Source organism: Carassius gibelio, chromosome B5 (assembly GCF_023724105.1).
Source record: "Carassius gibelio isolate Cgi1373 ecotype wild population from Czech Republic chromosome B5, carGib1.2-hapl.c, whole genome shotgun sequence".
Lineage (NCBI taxonomy): Eukaryota > Metazoa > Chordata > Actinopteri > Cypriniformes > Cyprinidae > Carassius > Carassius gibelio.
The window spans coordinates 40,014,668-40,036,296 of NC_068400.1; the positions used below are offsets into that span (position 1 = coordinate 40,014,668).

The 21,629-nt window shown below is 38.1% G+C and overlaps 1 protein-coding gene across 2 annotated transcripts in view; it reads right to left on the reverse strand.

Annotated features, from left to right (window-relative positions):
- Window positions 1–5,737: 5,737 nt before the first annotated feature.
- LOC127957984 (protein phosphatase Slingshot homolog 1) overlaps window positions 5,738–21,629 on the reverse strand; it is a 32,662-nt gene continuing 16,770 nt past the window's right edge. For both annotated transcript variants that reach the window (XM_052556748.1, XM_052556749.1), the window contains 13 exons: window positions 19,950–20,050; window positions 15,968–16,032; window positions 14,196–14,317; window positions 14,010–14,078; window positions 13,693–13,758; window positions 12,753–12,947; window positions 12,232–12,325; window positions 11,891–12,019; window positions 11,603–11,649; window positions 11,157–11,303; window positions 10,880–11,080; window positions 10,001–10,682; window positions 5,738–9,918 (listed from right to left, as the gene is read on the reverse strand). In XM_052556748.1, the coding sequence (XP_052412708.1) occupies window positions 8,845–9,918; window positions 10,001–10,682; window positions 10,880–11,080; window positions 11,157–11,303; window positions 11,603–11,649; window positions 11,891–12,019; window positions 12,232–12,325; window positions 12,753–12,947; window positions 13,693–13,758; window positions 14,010–14,078; window positions 14,196–14,317; window positions 15,968–16,032; window positions 19,950–20,050 (2,992 nt within the window). In that variant the 3' untranslated portion in view covers window positions 5,738–8,844. The remainder of the gene's footprint in view (window positions 9,919–10,000; window positions 10,683–10,879; window positions 11,081–11,156; window positions 11,304–11,602; window positions 11,650–11,890; window positions 12,020–12,231; window positions 12,326–12,752; window positions 12,948–13,692; window positions 13,759–14,009; window positions 14,079–14,195; window positions 14,318–15,967; window positions 16,033–19,949; window positions 20,051–21,629) is intronic.

Here is a 21,629-nt window from a genome sequence, read left to right on the forward strand (position 1 = left end):
TGAAGTACTTGAATTAAAATACAGATGCCCTGCTTAAATATTATCAATAAAAGTAAAAGGCACTCTTTGTCATTTTCACTTGAATAAAAGTACAACCTTTTTACTTTTGAAAGTACTTATGTATTAATAATATTGATATATAAATTAATTATATTTCCACCATGTAAGTAAAAAACACGTTTTTGGCTGATCATAATTACAATATACAACTACAGAATTCTAAAATAAAAAGTCAACATTGAGATACTCAAAAACTCACAAAAAGTAAAAAAACTATTTAAACAAATAAAACCATAATTAGCCACAATTAACATTTATGACATTAGAATCTCAGCCAAATACATTTAATTTAATTTACAAAAGTTTTGAGCTGAAGTAGATTAGAGCTAATTAAATTGTTATAAATTATGAGGAGCATACTTAAACCTTAAGGATCTTTTATTTATGAATTTTATTACTTTGAGAAAAAAGGATCTCCTGGATCATTCTTCATCATCGAGACCAATTGAGTTGTTTGTTAAAGAGACTCACTCTGAGCGAATCACTGATCAGTTGTTAATCAGATCAGTCAATTTCACAAATGAATCATTCAGCGCAATTTATTAATTACATAGAAAATAATCAGCCCAATGGTTTGATTTATTCACAAATATATGTGTAATAAATATACAGAAATAAAAAAATGTAACCAATAAAATACTTGAGTACAACAACAAAACGCTAGTTACTGTTCATTGCAAAAAACTATCAAAGTGAAAGAGCAGCAATGTGCTTTTGTTGAACCTCGACTTTGGTGGGAGCAGTGTTTCTTTCCTCGTGTCTTGTGACTACAGCATGTCCGAGCAGCCATTGACTGTTCATGCTTGTCTTGTTACATGAACTGTACCGTCAGCAAGAACACCAGGAATTAGAGTCATGAGATTTCGCAGAAGATCTCACAGAATCTGCAGGTTCACACCAACATTATAAAAATATCAAAGACATGTACAGTATATGGCATCCATCTGTCTGTCTGTTGAATTGTAAGTCAGAGAAACCCCTAAAAAGACTATTTTAGGTTGTTCTGAACATATAAAGTATGTATTGAGATAAATATTGAATATTTGATGCTTGATCAATGTATATTAAATGTTTAAAGCACTAGATTTGAGAGGTGGAAAAGAGTGGCATTTGGCTTCTTGTTGCCGAATTGAGTGACACAAATGATTCAATCCCCACACACACACTGGATCATAATCTTGTGCTCTGTCACACATCATTTGAAGGGCTTATGGGCTCATGAAAATCACTGATGAAGTCTCTACTTTGGGCCACACTTCCAATCCATTTCCTGTCTGCACATCTCCAAAAATAAAATCTTGGATTCCTCTTTTCATCTGTCAATGCCTCTCTTCTCTGAGCAAAAAGCAGTGTGAACATAAAAGTGAAATTGTATTTGTCATCATTACTGCATTATGGATCATTTGTGGCTGGGTCATGTCCCATTTATTAATAATTCTGCTTTTGTTAGGGCCAAATAATACTACTATATATATTACTATATATATATATTTTGACCTCAGAATTTAGCGTTACTTTGTGGTTTCACAGCCGTTTAATATATATTTGAAAGACAGTGATACTTTTTCAACAAGTGTCAACAAAGACATTTATAATGTTACAAACAATTTTTTGTTTCCAATAAATGCTGTTCTTTTTAACTTTCTAAAAACGTAAAAATTAAATTAGAAATCAGTAATTTTAAACTGTAATAATATTTGACAATATTACTGTTTTTAATGTATTTTTGATCAAATGAATGCAGCCTTGGTGATCACGAGACTTTTTCAATGAAAACTCTCAACTTTTGGACAGTTGTATAAGTAAAATATTTAGGGCTGAAAAATGTTCAGTTAAAATACAATTTAATTTGATATAAATAAAATACAATGTATATTTGCAGCAGGAATAATGCAGAAGGCCTCTACTGTAAACACATACAAAATATAAGTCTCTGAAGTGACAGTGTGTTTCAGTTCATCTGCTTTGACAGCCCTCACAGACACATTCACAGGAACTCGCACGCAGAACTGGAGGCTTCCTCGCCATATGACAGAGTTCAGCAAAGTTGAAACGTGGCTACACAGTGACATTTTCGATCCTGTCCTGGACAGACTAGAATAGACGATTCATTACATTGTCTCTTAGCTCAAAACACCTCTTATCTTTGTTAGGTCTCTGTTTATATATCAGACAGTTGTTGTTAAATTTTCTGCAAAGTGTGTGCAGACAGGGACAGGATTCCCCGTGCAAGACCATCCACCTAAACCTCCACAACGGCACCATTGTGCTGCATCCATCACCCTGACACTTAAGGCAAGTCACTTGATTTCCTTGTGGCTCGCTGCCTCTCCCATGTATGCAGAATCCAAATAACATGAACAACAACTATAAGAAACGTCTCTCCACTGTCTCAGAAAGCTTATTGTCTCAATCGACAAGTGTTCAGATCCAAATCCAAGTCACCATAGGTTCTACTCACAGCACACCACAGAATCAAGGTAACAGATTGTCTCAAGTAAAGAAGTGGATACTCACGATCCTCCTGTGACTGCTCTGTAACTCCAGGACAAGACCACTCTTTGTTGGATGGATGGATGTTCTGGCTGAGTTCTGCTGGCAAATGGGCTTTTATTACTCTCTTGTGATGTCACAGTCACATTTGCCTAATGCAGTAAGTAAGTCCTCTCCCTGTATAGAAGCATAATAACTTTGGCAATTAGATGTTTAAAGGACAGTTCACCCCCAAAAATATTTTTTTTTATGATCTCCTTTGCACCGGAGAACAAAAAAGGAGATGTTAAGCAGAATGTCCACACTGCTATTTTCCATTACACAAAAGTGGATGGACACCAAGGAGTTCAAAAATGAGAAAAAGTATCATTAAATGACAGAGTCGTTGTTCATGCTACACTCCTTCTTGGCACTTATGGTTCCATGAAGGACCTTTAACATCAATTAACTTTCCATTTCATAAAAGTTTCTTCAGATTTTTAAAATGTTCTACACAATACAAACAAATGGTTCCATTAAGAAGGTCACATTGAAAGGTTCTTTGGGGAATCAAAAATGGTTCTTCTGTGGCATAGCTGCAGAAACGCTCTTTTGGAATCTTTATTTTTGATAATAACAGAAGATGTCATTGATAAATGTCATAAATGAGGTTTGACAGCTATGTCAAAGACTTTAAGAAAATAATGACTTCTGTTTCGGTCCATTTCTGGCACAAGATCAAATGACTTCAACAGACTTCAAATAGACCTTTCATGCTCTTTTTTACGATATGATATTTAATATAAGAATCAGTTGTCACCAGAATGTGTCTCTGAAATTTCAGCTCAAAATACCCCACAGATCATTTATTGTATCATTTTGAAAATGTGTAAACTGAGTGGAAGAAGAAACACTCTGTTTTCCTGCATGTCTCTTTAAATGCAAATGAACTGGTGCTCCCCGCCCCCTTTTCCAGAATAGAGCTGTGCCTGTACAGCTTCCTACCTCAGATACTCTGCTAAAAAACCATCTGTTTAGTTTTGATTATCGTGTCTATGGCGCTGAAATCATGATGTGCTTCTGATATACAATTTTCTAAGCACAAGCACGGACACAGAAAGCGGCTGTCACGTGGCGTGTGAGTACTAAACTAAGTTCTCTTTCATGTCTTATTGCGCTTAAACTGTCAAATACAAGTTTGCTATAATATTATAAGTTGTCCTACTTTACAGGGGTAGAGAAATCTGAGAAAGGCTTACCAAACATACATAAGGGGTTGTTCTTTTTTCACGTTTTCTGGTTTGGTACATGCACCGGAGACCCGAATATAGCACTTAAATCTCTTTTTCATGATATGTCACCTTTAAATTTTTTGCCATTTTTGGACATGGAAAATAGCAACATGAACAGCCTAACAGCTCAGACAGATTTCAAACAAAATGAGGCTGAGAAAATGATGACAGATTTGTCTTTTTCTGCTGATCTGTGCCTAATAAAACATCTGACTTAATAGTATTAATAATGGCAGATTTGTCCCAGTCCTTCAGAATCTTTCTCAAAGCAGAGGCCTTTATTCAAAGCACAAAACATGACATCAGCAGACTCTTCTTTTAACCCGCAGCAGTTTTACTGAGCCGTGATCTGTGTATGCTTTATACCCTATTACAGTTCATGTGTCCACTGAGCACTTCATAGTTATCCTCAGCTTAAGAATCACTCCCTCTGTGTTCACTTTGGTTCTTTTTTTATCTACGGATTAAATTGCCTTGGGACTTTTTTTTTTTTTTTTTTTGAGCATTCCTTTGATCAAATCCAACACACATTCCATAAAGGTTGCAATGATACAAACTAGGAGTGAGACTGTCTTGGGGCTCTTTGCTTCTCCCAAAATAGCAGTAATCGTAAAGTCTGTGTAAACTGAGACACTGAAAGTCATGTTAACAGAGATACAGGAAGTGAGGAGAGCGTGGTATCATTGTGGTACCACCCTGTCAGCATTACTGCCATGCACCAATCTCCCCGGTCAAAGTTCAGTGAAAGTTTCCTGATATGATTCACAAGTTAGAAGGGAGTATAGATCCTGACTAAAGTGTGCCTGAAAAGAAGCTGCAAAAACAAAGGAACAAAGCCTTATAAATCTCCCTGTTATGCGACTGGTCACCATGGCAATGATCATAACAGGATGCTCTCCTTTTCTCTCTCAGATAATAATAAAGGAGAAATGACTTCGGCACACAGTTCATGAGACACAGAGGCTGAAGAGTAAAAAAACAGGCTGCGCAGAAGTAGAATCGCAGAACCTGCTGAATATCAAGGTATTTTACAGAATTGGACACTTAACCCACACATCAGAATGTAAGAATGACACTGCTTTATATAAGAACATATCAAACCAAGTGGCAATTCCTGTTAAATAATTATAAACTATTGTGTTTCTTAAATACTAAATGTACAAACACATAAATATAGTATGAAGTCAGTGAGAATTTTTAAAAAGGAAATTAATATTCTTTTATTCATCAAGGATGCATTAAATTGGACAAAACTGACAGTATAGACATTGATAATATTCCAAAACATTTCTACATCAAATGATGTTTTTTTTTTTGTTTTTTTATCAAGATATTTCACACATTTTTTTTTTTTTTTTTTGCAGATGCCATAAAATAGCCAATTAAATGACATTTAGACATTTTTTTTTTTAAATATGACAAAAGCAAACACATTTAAGGCCACTGCATTACTTATTTTCTATATCAATAACTATTAAATACCAAGTAAAATAATTTTATCCTCTTATCATAAATTACAACAAATGTGTGTTTTTCTTCACTATCATAACTTTATTTCTGCCTGCAGGTTTTTTTTTCCCTTTACAAAAAAATAAGGTAAGTCCCAGCTAAAATTTCATCCCTGTTAAGAAAAAGAAATGCAATGACCAAACTTATTCTGAGATGATCTGATGGTCATTAATCACCCTGTCTTTCCTACAGCCTCAAAGCCTGCGGTAAGACCTCTGACGTCACGTATGCAGGGAGGTCTAGCCTGTAGTTGCATAACTGCACATCCATGCCAGAATATACTGATAGAGCACAGATGGCACCCTGTGATGTCAGAATACTAAAGTGCTCTTAGTCAATCAAATCAGAGTCAGATTGAAGCATTCAGCAAGTAAATGCAGCAAACATGACAAGAAAAACAAAGATTGAAAGAAAAAGTTTATTCCCATAATAAACACATACAGTACATCATCAACAAAATGTACAAAGTGCAATATGCATTGAAACTACAGCAAATCTGCAGCACAAAGGAAAAAATTACTGCATACATAATAGTAATAACAATGATGACCGGATGAGGAGCGAGCGCTCCCTATTTGGTGAGCATCGCAGTTTAACAGCATCGCTATTTGACAAAAAAAAAAAAAAAAAAAAGAGGCTCAATAACCAACTAGATGAAAGTCAGTGGATGATTTGGGAACAGACCAGTGTTCATTCTGAAAAAAAAGAAAAAGAAAAAAAGCCACTGATAGCTTAAATCTACAGCATCAGCGTCAACAAATGTGGCATGTAATATTGATCTTCAATGCAGAACTTTGGCTATCACTTCATACTTGAATAGCATCAAATCTTTTGGAGGGAAAACCCTCCAAAACTTGGCGACATCTTTGATGAGTTTGCGGTGTCTTCCTCTTTAATTAAAAGGAAATAATGCCAAATTTGAATGATGCGTTTCTATTTCCTCTAATTCAACAATAAAATGTAGGAGTGTATGACAGGATAATGTTTCCAGCTTTAAAATGTGCCCATGTAACCCCTTTGGCCTCTGCTTTAACTGGCAACATTATCAAATGGGAGTCAACACAGAACAATGCCTCTAGTGCTTCTGGGTAAGGCACTTGATGTTGATGACACGAGACAATGCAGGCAACCAATAACATTTAATCTGTGATCTTGGACTCCGATTTGACCTCAATATGGCATCAGACACAAAATGTCAAAGACTTGGGTGAGAGGAGGGAGGGCTTGGGACACATTTAAGAAGGATGCACGCAACGGTTCATGACACTAAACGGCTTTCTGGCTTCTTTCTTCAGTCCTCAGAAGGATGATTAAATAGTGTTGAGGAGACTCGTTCAATCAACCAGAAATCATTCAGGCAAGCATCTCCTACAGAACACAGGAACTGATTCAAGTTGACTTTCAGATGCAAGTACCATGAACTTCCAGAAATTCTGTAAATATGACCCACATACATATTTACATACAGTGTATTGCAGTGTGTGTGTGTAGAGGTGGAGACTGTGTGTTTACTATGAGCATTAACATTAAAGCACACACACACACACACTCTGAAAGGGTTTGTGTTCATAAATAGGTTCACAGTAGCGGTGCAGCCGCTGTGCAAGGCACCGCTCACTCGCGATCTTCACATTTCTGTTGCTCTAACTTGAGGTGGTAGCATAGATACACATACGAAATCAGTTTAAAAAAAATATTGGAAAAGTATGCTGCATAATAAACCTCAAGTACTTCAACACAAGCTGATCGGTAAATAAAGGCCTGCTGACACATGGACATGAACAAATGTCATTTATCAAAGCTTTTGTGATAAACTGCTATGGCAAGTGTGCTCAGACTTAGACACAGAAACGGGAATCTCACTGTCAAGAACCATGTCTGGGACAAATTTCAACTCCAATATCAAATAAAATCTATAAAATCCAAAATAAGAATTTACGTTTTGCTTCAATGTATAAAATGAATTCCTATTTTTTTTTATTCATTTTCCATTCAAATAATATAACTTATTTTTACCATCTTGCAAAATGATATATTAGCAATTTATTATTTAGATTAAAAAATATTTCTAAATCATTGTAATGGCTTTTATTTTATGCCAGTTTAAAATCGATTGCACTTCATTCGTGAGAATCTAAAGGGATTCATCACTGAGAGTAATGGGAATTGCTCACAGGAAAGAAAACAAACCAAGAAAATAAAAATTAAAACCAGTAAAACGATGTATAAAATGTTAATGGTTATAAAAAAAATCCGTTTAAATTCATAAATCCGAAATATGATTTCTTATTTTTTCTCTTACAGATACACAAACTCACAGTTGAACAGTTGTTGAAACCAAGCCGCATCTTTGATTTGTAAGTGTTGTTTGATCATGTTTCGGAGCTTTCTCCTTCAGTTCTACTTCTGTATAGATTTGATTCAAAAGCCAGTCTACCTTCCATTGATTTCATTGCGGAGTACGAACAGGACATGAGTTAGAACAGTAGAGCAATAGCATGGTGGCAATCAGCAAACTGCCTAAACAAGCCACTGCCTCTGGAACAAAGGTAACAAGTCTTGAAAAATAACAGTCGGCGTTCTATACCTGGGTAAATGACTGATTTGTATCGCATTTGGAAACACGAAGCTAAGAGGTGCTAGAGAAACTACAATGTAGGAGCTCCCTTTGATATAAAATCCTAACAAGTACATGTATGTGCTATTAGAGACTGTTACAGTAATGTCGATCCAAACACTTCCCAAAAACCCTCCTGCTATTTTGACAGCAACATGGACAGTGTATGTATGAATGTTTCAGTGGAAGGAGAACAGCAGCTTGAAGTCGCCTCTGATTTTCTTTATCCTTCGAAATGATTGTCTTTCCTCACCCTCTTCATCAAGTATTAGAAAGATAGAAGACTCCCAAACTGTACTGGTATGAGGTATTGGTTTGAAACCTGCAAGTGAATCATCAGTGCTCTGCGAATGATAAAAGAGTCCATCGGCACACAAAGAACTTTCCTAATCACTGCAAAGAGTCCATTTCCTTTTACTGTCCAGCCAGGAAGCAACCCATGTCCGAAGGAATCTGTGACTCATACTGGGCCACAAATACTGTAAGTGATTTATGGTGTGATAAATGGGTGGGCTGATAGAAACATTACACAATGGTCTATTTTGATGCTTTCAAGTAACAGCCTCTGGGATGGCGAGTGCTTATTTCGCTTCAGAACAGCAGAGAGGAAGAGCAGTGAAAACCTCACAAACTGTTTGTCAGTCAGTGCAAAACACATCCATTTGGGATCCATGCAACGAAAGCCTGTCCAGAATTCTACCTATTGAAAATAATGTTTATATTCATAACAGAAAGCAGTTCTTTAGTTGAAGACATTTTTCCACTTCCTCTTCCATGAATGGTCAACGTTCCCAAGTGGCTGAAATGTAAAAAAAAAAAAAAAAAAAAAAACTATAAATATTGCTGCAAGTGAAGCTGAAACCGAAAGTACTGTTGCGCTAAAATCTCCCGCTGTCAGCTCTTGGACTCTTCAGGTGCTGCTTCACCTTGGTTGAAGACCTCCATGTTTGTGGAGGTCGAGGAGGAGGAAGAGGGCCAGGGTTTGGCCCATTCCGGGCTGAGCGAGCGCTCGGGTTCTGGGGACAATGAGTGCATGAGAAGGGTCCCGGCGTCAGATGAACATGCCGAGCACAAGTCCTCGGATGAGAAGGTTAGGCTGCCCAGTTTGGCGAGCGAGTTGGAGCGTTTCAGTCGGGAAGGTACAGTAAGTCCTGCGAGTCTCATTCGGGCTTCGATTTCTTGCGTACGTTGGCGCACAAGGCCAGGTTTGCCGCGGACGCTGCGTAGGCTGTCGCTGCTGGAGCTGCGGGTGAGCGTGGAACCGTGCGGGGACGAGACTGGTGTCAAGCCGCCTGATCCGAGGACAGCCAGCAAAGCCTCATTCGTCAGCGGCACCGCCACTTCAGTAGCCAAATCTGCGCGTGCTCCGATGGGCCTGTGGAAAGGGTCAGCTAAATCACTTGAATTGTTCATTGCATCCTCAGTTTTGCTTGAACTGGCTCCCCTTAGCTCATTTGCACGTGCACGCTCCTGAAAGAGACCGGAAAGTTTTTCCAAGCGTTCTTTTCGTCGGCGAACGAGGCCAGAGCGTTGCAGCTGTACCAGAGTCTCTTGCTGTTGCACAGAACAAAACGCCTCTGCCTTCTCCAAACGATTTATCTCTCTTTCGTTCCTGAGTGGAGCTGAGGAACCCTGTGCATCAATCTCTTTCTGCCTGGAATCTCCTTCCCCTTTGGCTTCGAGCAACATTGTCTGGGTATCAGTTTCTTGGTCAAGAGATTTGCTTTCTGGCTTATCTTTATGCCCTAAGGATATTGCATTGGCATCAAGGCACAGATCTGAGTCAAGTTTGCCACACTTGGCTGTCACGGACAAGTTGGCACAGGGTGGCGTCTGAATTGGGATAGTGGGCACACTGTTGAGAGGTAAAGGGACAAGGCCTCGTCTGCTAGCCTCCAACAGAGCACTCTGGGTGGGCTTGGAAGTGAACGATGAACCAGAACGATGCTGCTTCAGATGGGCACTTTCCTGAACAAGAAAAGACAAGGAGTAACTATGTAACACAAAGTACACGTAACAGAGCAGTGATACAATCATGTGAGATACTCACAGTTAGAGATTGTCGCGTTTTGAGGTGGTTGTTGTTGTTGGAGTTCTCGTTGCACAGATGGTTCAGGCTTGCGAGATCAATCCCCTTTTCATGTGACAACTCTTCACTATCATTCCCATCTCCTCTCTTCGCTCCTTCTGCTAACGCCTCCATTTCTGCTTGCTCTTTCTGAGCCTCCTCTTCGTCCTCCTCCTCCACCGTGCTGAACTCCAGCCGCAGACGTAGTTCCTCCAGTGGCTCTGCCCCTCGGGAACAGGTCTGAGCGGCTGTGCCCTCTCCTGGGGCACTGAAGTGTGGTACAGGAAGACCCTCGCGCCCCTCGAAGGTTTCATCGTCGAGGAGCGCATCTTGCTCCACATCTGCAACCTCGATGTAGACGCGATCTACTTCCACCAGAGGCGGTGGTGCATGGATTGGTGTGGAAGGTTCACTGTCGAGGGCTGAGTCTGACAAGCGACGGAAGTAATAGTGGTAATTTTGTGGTCGGCTTGGGTCCAGACCTAGGCTAATTGGAGAGGAGTGGGCGGTAGGCTCGCAGCATACAGTGACTCGGGGGGTCGTGGGGTCTGGGGTGACATGATCCGCAGCCTCGGAGTTCACACAGCAAGGGGCAGCAGCTTGCTGGCAATCAGGATGATCACAATCTGAATCAGGGTGCCACAGTGGGTTATGACGTTGCTTACTGAAGAGAAAAGTATAGAAAGGGTTAAAAAAGTATTAAAGGGATAGTTCATCCAAAAATGTAAATCCATCTTTGGATCCAATTGACTTTCATTGTATACAAAAATTGTATGAGTAGATGGCGACACTTTTTGTTTTGAGGAAAAACCTTTAACTAACACAAGCACCAAACAATAATAAAGGAAACTTCTCTTGTACCTGGCATCCAGTATGCCCTCATACTCTGCCAGCTGTCTCATGAAGCTGGGATTGGGACGGGTGATACTGCGTCTCTGTTTGACAAAGTTATACGCTTTCTCCAGAGACCAGCCGTTCTCTTTCATGGCATATGCGATCACTGTAGAAGCCGAGCGGCTTACGCCCATCTTACAGTGAACCAGGCACTTGGACTGATTCATTCTGCAGAGTACAGAACATGAGAGTGTGAAAAGTCACATTGAAAAAGTCAAGAGAAAAATCGAAAACAGAGCCTTACTTTGCTTTGACAATGAAGTTGTAAGTATCGTTCCAGTGGGCCAGTAAGTCTGTGGTCTCATCGTCATACACTCGGACGTTGTGGTAGCAAAATGTTCCAGGGAAAAAGTTATCTATTTCCCGTGTAACATTTAAGATGTAGCCCACCCTAAAAGAGCAATGCATTTAGAGATCACAGATGACATCTAGACAACAATAGAAAATCATATGCATGCAAGGTTATTTTAATTCCTTAGATCAGGTACTACAAATAAACCCTGCTTAAAAAGTAACAGCTTTGATGGGTTTTCTCTGAACTTTAGCTGAAACTGGAGAAAATGTTGCCCTTTAAGAAGCGATACGATACACATGTACCTTAAACTTTCACCTTTACCTAACATGAACCCATTTAAAGAAGCAGTGTCTTAAGAGTAACAACAGCAGGATGTCAGTACAGGTAAAACTCACCCGGTTTCCTGTAGCTCCTCTAGATTTGAAGCATTCCATTCAGAACCCTGAAAGACGAATGATGCATGTCACAGGCTTTTTAGGGAAACAGGCATCCAGTGCCCCAAATATGACAAAAACCAGAACTAACAGACTTTACATTAAACAAATTAAACTTTTAGTTTTATTTGTACATATTTAAATGATGTCATATTTTTATATGTTGTGGGGTAGGATGAGTTAGAGGAAAGGCAATAAAAAGTGTGTGTGTGTGGGGGGGGGGGGGGGTCTAATAAAAGCAACACTAACCAGATAGAGATGGTCAAAGATGAGCGTGGCTTTGTCCATCTGCCCAAGAATAAGCAGCATCTCATTGTCAATGAACTCTTTGTAATCTTTCAGGTTGCGGTTCATCTGTTGCTCCAGCACATTACGAATCTAAGCAAAAATACACAAGGTTTTCGACTTAGTCTCAACAAATATTCTGTTATAAACCCTGCACACATCTGCTATCAAGATCCATCTGATCATAAGAGGTCAGTCGAGACGCTTTGCTGGATCCTGTGTCTCCTGTGACCACTTATGATCAGAGTTTTAGGAGGAAGGCCTGTTTTGACACTTTTAATGCACTCTCTGCATTTCCTGCTGACCTCTTTGGACGTGACATTTTCAAGGTCCTGGTACATCATGATACTCCTGAGTTTGGCTTTGATCAGACATTCTGTTCTCTCCCTCTCTGTTGGTCTGAGGAACAGAAACATAGCACAGCCTAAATCAAGAGTTCAAGTTAGAGCATCGTTTTAAGGTGAAGGGTTTCACTTTTTGTTATTATTATTCAGGAAAGTCAAAATTACACATAATGTATATAATGAACAACATAAACATGTCTTCCGTTTCATCCTAGCTTTTTCCAAATAAAAAAAAAAGGAGGATTTTTTTTTTTTACAAAGAAAGATCCAAGTTCCTGCAGGTGACCGCTGATTATTAAACCGATAAAATATTAGATTCAATTGTGACAACAAATATGTCTGGCTTTTGCTCTTGTTTGAAAAAAAAAAACAAAAAAACAAAAACAAAAAAAAGCTCACTTTCAAAAAAAGAAAAGAAACAAAATATTAATTTAAGTCTGCTGGTGGCTCAAGGACACTGGGCTTTCAGGGACTGCACTCACTTGTCAATTAAAACGGCAGGAGAGTCTGGTCGCAGTGTTTCCAGATCCTGCATGGCGTTCCACTCATTGATGCAGCTCTGTTCAGAGCTGATACAGCTCTCGTAGTACCCCATCCATGTGAGTGCCATGCCACCAGGGAAATAGTTGTACCTTCGTGACACCTCACATGCCTTGTGTAAAATCTGCAATGCTGACCTGAAGGAAAAGCAGGTTAAAGGTGAGCAAGGAGAGACCTTTGCCAATAGTGTCAGAATGGAGTTTAAAGATCCTGGTGTGATCTTAAAATGAGTCAAACTGTATCTCAAACTGGTTTTAAATAATTCTACACTTCAAGACCAATGATAAAGAGCTTAACCACAACTGCAAAAAGCAGTGAAAATAACATAATAAAATTACACAAAAATGGCCATCATGGCAATCATTCAGCAATATGGTATATATCAAAGCATCACTTTAAACGGTTTATTTCAAACAGCATCTAATGATATGACATTCACTGTACCATGGTACTGCAATGGTACGATTTTTGAAAGAGTCACCAGATGGCAGTGTGGATCTCTATTATATTTAAGGATGTCAAACTCCCAAGCACATGTGAACATCTGAAAACCAGTCCATACACATCATCTTCAACCCCCTGAGGAGCTAAGAGCGCAAATGCACCCAGCCAAGTAGACAAAGACTCAATGTAACTTATCAGCTGATTAAGAGAGATGACTGCAGGATTTATCATAACATGAACGATTGTGAAAACAGCAGTTCTGAGTGATTTTCTGAAGTTAAGCACATTACGCATTTAAAAAAACGTTTTAACAAGTACAACTAAAAAAATAAAGTAAACACAAATCATTCTATATTAACATTAGCACTACAGACTGAAATGTCTAAAATACAAGTTTTAATTGCTCTAGTTCATTATTTATTGATGATATTTTCTCACCACATGGCCTGGACTGATACCGGCTTGAAGATGTGCATGCGCCCGGCCGTAGTCACACTGAAGCCTCTGCAGAAATGAGAAGAGAGGTTAAATATAATAAGGCCATCATTCAATACCATACGTCACTACAGTAGAGCTACACTTTTCTAAATAACAATAAAAACCAGGAATACTTCTTAATATTGCCATTGGCTTCATTTTCCATTGACAAATCCATTCAACACAGTTTATAATCCATGCTATCTAGATAGGTGGTGCATCCAAAGTTGAAGTGTTATCAGCTATTCCTATCCCTTCCCAGAGGGGGCAGTACTCACCCATCACCATCTAGATGAATCTTGGCATCACTCCACAGAGGCAGCACCATCCCAATAGAGCAGTTCTTACTGTAAGAGCAAGAAAAACTCCCTTATTTGACTTAATGAAGTGTGCCTGCAGGAGGCAACAAACTTTTAAACTAGTCTGTTTGATGATATGCTAACCTGTATTTGATTTGGTCTCACCTGTCTTTGTTACTGAAGTCCATGCCCAGCAAGATGTTTTCCTCAGTGTCCTGACGGCCATTTGTGTAGACTACCACCATGTACCGCACGCGGTCTGACCACACGCTTTCTAACCGCACCGCCTGCCGATTACAGTTTGGTTTGAGAAAAAAAAGCGCCCACATAATACATACACATGCAAAAGCAAAATATATTAAATATTAACATAATGAACTCTAGAACAGATCTCCTGAAAATAAAAATTTGGCCTTTAGTCACTCACTCTCACATAATCTTTCTCTCTATGTAAAACAACAGGGGCATTTTGATGAAGTCTGTCAAGCTCATCAAACATGTGCACTATATTTTTAACTCTTCAAAAGCCGTTTTCTCAAGCTTTTTGCCTCTAAGGTCCCTCACTGTCAAACAATATTATAATAAGGCCCTCCTATTTAAGCTGATACGCACCTCTGGTACTTCTATTGTAATAAATATAAATAATGTCAGTTTAATGTTGTTTAGTCTTCATTTTTAATATTACTACCCTAGTAAAAAAGTCATATTTAAAATACATTTAAATTATACTAAGTATAGTTCAAATCTATTAACATAACTGACATACGGAGACTTACGGATACAAAAACTGTAATGAAACTTTATTTAGAGTATCACTTGCGCACAATGCAAATTTTTTTATATTAATCCTAAAAATGTGTTTTAATGTCACTTGTTGAGGATTGCTTTAAATGCAAGTTATTAAGTGTACCTGAAGTATAATTGCAGTTGTTCCACTTTAGCAGAATCTAATATACTTCAGTATATGTGACCCTGAAAAGCAGTCTTAAGTTTCTGGGGTATATTTGTAGCAATAGCCAAAAATACATTGTATGGGTCAAAATTATGGATTTTTCTTTTATGCCAAAAATCATTAGGATATTAAGCAAGGATCATGTTCTATGAAGATATTTTGTAAATCTCCTGTAAATGGACCTTCTGTAAATATATTTTAAAAAAAAATTATTAGTGATATGCATTGCTAAGCACTTCATCTGGATAACTTTAAAGGTGATTTTCTCAAGATTTTAATTTTTACTGCACCCTCAGATTGCAGATTTTCAAAAAGTTGTATCTCGGCCAAATATTGTTTTATCCTAACAAACCATACATCAATGGAAAGCTTATTTATTCACTTTCATATAATGTATAAATCTAAATGTAACCTTTATGACTGGTTTTGTGGTTCAGGGTCACATATCTTTAGTTGAACCTCAGCTCTTCTTCCACACATTTCAAATGAAGTAGGTAGCAGACTTTTAAGTATACTAGTTAAATATATTAAAAGTACAACTGCAGGGTTATATTACAAATTAGTAAATGTATTTTTAGTATACTTAGCATGAAATAAATTTCACATTTTGAAATTAACTTGGAATCCATCCTACGAGTCACAATGAACCACTTTTTCAGGATGTTTTTTTTGCCATCACAGTTCATTGATGCTTCAAAATTCTCCTGTTGTGTTCCGCTTGGAATGTCTTTAGGTTTAGTGGATAATGACGGAATGTTATTTCTGAAGACAAATCCAGATCCGTGCATGATAAATCAACACGTCACAAGTGACTGAAACTAGTATTAGTACATATTACTCCATGGATGAGCAGGTAAGCCATTTTAACATGCCTCAGTAGAAGAAAACAGTCTTGAAGCAACCCTTTGACAATGAAACCCATTCATCCTCACTGCATGTACCTTACTGCCAAAATGTTAGTCACTGACAGCGTGTGTGCTCTCACCAGTTTGATGCGATCTTCAGAGCGAAGAATGTTGATCATCACCTGCAGATGCTGAGGTAAGTCACCTGTTGAGAGAAACCAGCGTTACAATCCAAACAATACATGACGACTACTGTGTTTACACTGACACCAGCAGCGTCTCAAAACCCTGCTAAAGAAGACAACCATAAAAAGAAACAAGATAACTGGAGGTGATGTCATATTAGTGAACGAAGGTTTATTTGAGAAGCCGAGCCAAGACGAACGCCCGCTGAGTGATGTGACAAATCAGTCTTTAAATGTTGGGTGGGAAGACAACAGTATGCTTTTGTTTAACGCCTTTATAACGCTGCTGATTTACGATATTCCAGAGTACAAAGTGTACAAACACACATGGATGTGGAAAGAGATGCCAGTATATCACAGATAATCCTATTTAATGAAATGATTAAGTATGTCATGACTACCTGCATTGTGAACAGGTATGTGCAAATAAGTTCTACCCTGCCAATACTTATAAATGGGACAGCATGCCATTCGATTTACTCAAGCCCCTCCCCTTTTGATGCAAGTCAATACGAGATACCAAACAAGATCTGTTTACATTTCATTTTCCTCCTAACAAAGACAGACTAACTGACCTCTGACTGTGGTGCGGTGCTACCCAAACAAACCTCCTCCTCCTCTTGTGAGCTTTGGCTCAATCCATGAAGCAATGATGTAACTGGTGTGGGACGTGTGGGAGGCCAATCAAAGTGCACGAGCAGGTTAAGAACAAAGCCAAAATTGTGAAAACCAAATAAACTCGAAGCTTAAGAGCCAAAGCCTGTCAAGTACACTCAACACAACAGGTGATGTTCTCTACGGTTTAATTGGCTGCTTTGCATTTGAAGCATATCTGAAAAGAACAGGGTAAGTTCTCTCCTCCAACAAAACAAGCCACTCTGGGTCTCCTTGACAAGAATTTGCATAACTTTACATGCTTATCTGATAAAAACTGATATGTAAAAGAATCGCTCAAGCAGTGTAGGATAGCTTTGATCAGAAGAAGCATAGAAGTTTTGAGAATTATCATTATGGTTTTCAATTAATTGCAAGTGCACATAAAGCAACCATTTACAACCTAAGCTTTACTGAAGAAAGACTTTCAAGTGTGCATCAACATGAGGATGAGTAAATTAAGACAGATTTGTGCATTTCTGGATGAGCCATTAGTTTACTAATTCTTTGAAATAACTTTGGCACACAGTTTTCTCCATCAGTTATGATTTTGACAGCATTTCATAATTTAATTTCAGGGCTTATCATGATGAGTCAATCCCTATGACTGACACTGAAATAGGATTTCAAATCAAAGTATTTTAAACCCTATTCTTTACCAAATCTACTCGTAACAATGAATTAAATGAAGGGTCAAACAGAGGTCAAACTATTTTATTTCTTTTCAAAACTGCACTCATTTAAAGGAGACATTTTAAACTTTTAAACCCAATCAGCATTTTAGAATTATCTCTGAAGGACCATGTGCCATCAAAGGAATAAATTACATTTTAAAATATATCACAATAAAAAAAAAAAAGTAGTTTAAATTGTTATAATGTTTCACAATATTAGCGTTTTTGCTGTACCTTACCTTGGGGAGTTTAAAAGACTTCCTTCTAAAACAAAACATCTGAAAAGCAGTGTCCTTCCATAAGTACACTGAACACATCTCAAAAGATTACGACAAATGTAATTCCTCATGATATGCTTTAATTGGTCCTCTAAAGGTACAGATGTGAATCCATCTGCAAACATTTTTGGTGTATCTTGCTTTAGGAAGTTGGTCAGTGTTTAATAAATCAGCACTGATGCTATTTTTGACTGTCTGGCTGCCGGCGACATATGAATGCAAATAGAGATGACTGATGACGTCATTTATTTATTTTTTAATTACCAGGACAAAAATAAGATGGAAATCTGTGTCGTCATCATCAACATCTAAAAGCAAGGACATTTAAAGATGTCAGCATGGAGAGAAGATATTTGAGAGCTTAACTTACATTTAGAACGAACGCCGAGGATTTGCCTCATGAATAAATGTTAAACAGTAAGAAGGACTTGTTGAGAAAAAAAGCGGAGTATTCTCACTGCCGGAGAACATTTTGTACTTCTACTGTCACAGAGGAAGAGAAACCCTACGTCGTCTAGTCTAATACAGACATCCGCTGTTCCTCTACGGAGACTTCTCCACCTTTTAGTGTTGATGCAATTGTACTTGTAATTCTCGTAATCTGATTCCAGATCTTCTAGACTGTCTGCTTAAGTCACTTTTAGGAAGTCTTTGTCTTGTTCCTCCTGTGAATGATGGGCAGTTGAATTATTATTCTTAAAACTGTACAGAAAGCTCATGACTCAAGCGGCGCTCCGACAGGGCCTGAGGTCAGACTGTATGTAAAAACAAAACCACTCGTCAAACCTGCAACAACTCGCTCGTGATGAGCACTACTGATGCGTTCAAACCGGTCAAATCGAAACCTTGCATCACAACAAGAAGACAGGAGATGGTATGATATAAGTCAACTGAAAAAAAAAAAAACAGATCCTTGATAATATCAGGGGTTTATAACAGAAAAAGTGTAAACCTGCTGTGATATGACAAGCTGTCTGAACGCATGGTGAGATAATCAGTGCATGAAGCCTGAGGACTTGTTGTGTCTGCATGGTCTTCAGTTTCTCTCATAACAGATTCAATTCACCAGGAGCAAATGTACACCCTTCTCTTTAGCAGTAAACATGTACGTTAAATTTGCATGTTTAATAAATTCAACGTGTCACACGTGTAAGACAGTGCTGGATGGATGGTGGCTAGGACATCTGTTGTCATGCTTTTGTGTTTGCGCTGTTGTTGCACAGAGAAATTAATTGATTGATTTACGGTCTCAAATCATGTGTGTAAATTACTAAGTATTGCAAATAGAAAAAATTGTTTTTTAAAATGTATTAAAAAAAGAAAGAAAGAAAGAAAATTCCACAAATTGCACAAATTAGAATTTCACTTTTTCCAAATGCTTGTTTTTCTGACAGTGGTTTCGTTTTGTTAAAATTGCAGTTGTATTTAAGTACAACTACTGTAGTTAAAAACTTTGTTAATTTTATATTCCAAACTGAAATTTTTAAATCATTATATATTTTTTTATATTGGTTGAGCAAACATGTGAACACAATAAAACCACACTGCTACATATACTCTCTTTTCATGGATTTCAGGTTTTTATTGGGACAAAACAATGGTTTTCTATTTTTGTATATGTTATCTTTTAATATTTTAGCTGTTTCATGAATTGGTGCTGCATTTTCCTATAATAATATTTTTTACTGGCAGACTGTGACAACTTACCCCATAAATAACAAAACATTCTTCACAATTGGTATGCAAGTTTAATATATTTATATGTTAAGTATGCACCAACTGTTATAAAGAAAATATGACAGCCTTTCTATCTATATGTTCCTTTTTTTTCATCTCAACAGTCCTATAAATAAGTGGCAAATAAAATAATTCAAATTGGCAACATTTTACTTTGATGGTCCCCCTTTAGACATTCTGTTGACTATAGGCCAGTACATGTCAACCACCTCTCATTCAAGTATTAAAACTGTCTGATTAATATCTTTTAACACTTGTTGACCCTCCTCTAACACAAAACTAACAGGGGACCATCAAAACAAAGCGTAACCAAAAAATATATTTACACTTGGCCAGCACTGAGTCTGTCCATCAGCCGGACAGCACCTGCTGCCCAATTTCTGAATTTCTCTCTGAGTGTGGACACAGTCTGCAGTAAGTAACACATCTGAGAAACAGTTAATGAAGGATTGAGGTCCACTCAAATAACAATGAGCATTCTGTGCTGTGATGAACATTCAAGTATACTTGTTGACGCTTTGGCTGTTCATCTAAAAGCAGAAACTCACTAATGTGTGATGTGAGGAGACCTCTCATGTGCAAGCATGGACTGACCTGCATGTTTGTGGTGAGGATGAACTCTCTGACCCTGTGGACAGCTGCCCTGCTGCAGAAACAGAGCGGCCCCCTTGACCATGAAGAAGCTCTCGCTTAGACTGTAAAAGAGAGAGAAAGAGGAGAGGAGACCGTGTGAGAAATATGGCCAACAAAGAAACAAAACATGTCTGTGTGACAATCCATAGAATTAATGTAATACAAAGAAAATCCTACAGACAGCAAAACGTTCAGCAATGATTTAATGAATAAATATAACAATGGTGCAAATATACGTACATATAAATACACAGCAGTCACACTTTATTTTAAGGTCAAATTCTCACTATTTACAAACCATTAACTTTGACTTTTGCTTTAATTAGCTTTTAATTTGCTGCTTATTAATGGTTAGTAATGTAGTGGTTAATTTTAGGGTGTTGGGTAGGATTAGGGATGTAGAATATGGTCATGCACCAAACAGCCAATATGTTAATAATATTTTGTGTGAATGATCTTTGACTGCACATCTTTAAACCTCTGGGGTTGTATTTTGCATGTTACACAACCCGTCTCACCCTCACTCACCTGTATGCTCAACACAGGTGCTTTAGGTCTGGGATTTCAGGAGTGCCACAAATTAGCCTCACATGAAGTTAAACACACTTCTAGAAATGTGAACCACCCGAGGGTCACTATTACTCTAATGCACTGTACCACAAGTAAACCTTAACGAAAACTGACAGCAATACGGCTGGTAAAGTGAGAAATGCTCTTAATATCTTCCAGAGATTACTGGGCTGTCAAGAAAACACTTTTGTCTATTATCAGACTGTCATAAGAGGGCAGGGATGCTTCAGGTTAATTAGACTGAACACAGTGGAGTGTCACATGACTTTAGTCGACGGTTTGATGAAACTTGATTGTGTTATGTATATGGCCTCTCCCTGTCCTTGGATGTGGTCTGTATACATAAAGTATATTTAAAAACAACAACAAAACAAAGAGAGAAAGAGTGACAGAGTGTAAATATTGTGCAGAATATTTTGTACATATGTTTTATGCGTACACTGCCATACGAGTAATGCCCGTAACCATTACAGCAGACAATGTCAGTAAATATCAAATATTGCACTTTATCCCTAATTTTTGTCATAACTGGCCAAACATTAGTGACTCTGACAAGTACAAAACAACCTACAATGCCCACATGAATGTTATATATATATATACAGGCAGCACACACTCTCGAAATCACTCTCCTGAATATTTAAAGCAGTCACATCAGTTCAAATAATGAAGTTGTCACTCTCTTTTATAAGAGAACAGTTTATCAGCAGAACTGTGATTATGATTGATTCGCTTGCATGAATACAGCTGAATTATGCAATATGTTTGATACTGCCCATTCATCTCAGGTGCTTTTTCTAGATAAACAGAATTGACACTAAACAGACAACAGCAGAAAGACAATGCTTTTCTTCTGAGATTTGTTATGGCCAACTTGTTAGACAGGCTGGCAAAAAATTTGAGGGTCACATTGTTTTCTCATCCTTCTGTGGCTGTGACCCTTTGCTGACTCATCCCTCTCATTTTTCCTGACTGGACTTCCAGTGTCTCTGCCTTCAGAGGAACAACCATCACATGATAAGCAACCGGCAACAAAACTGGCATTGTACCCCGACCCTCCAGCCCACCGGT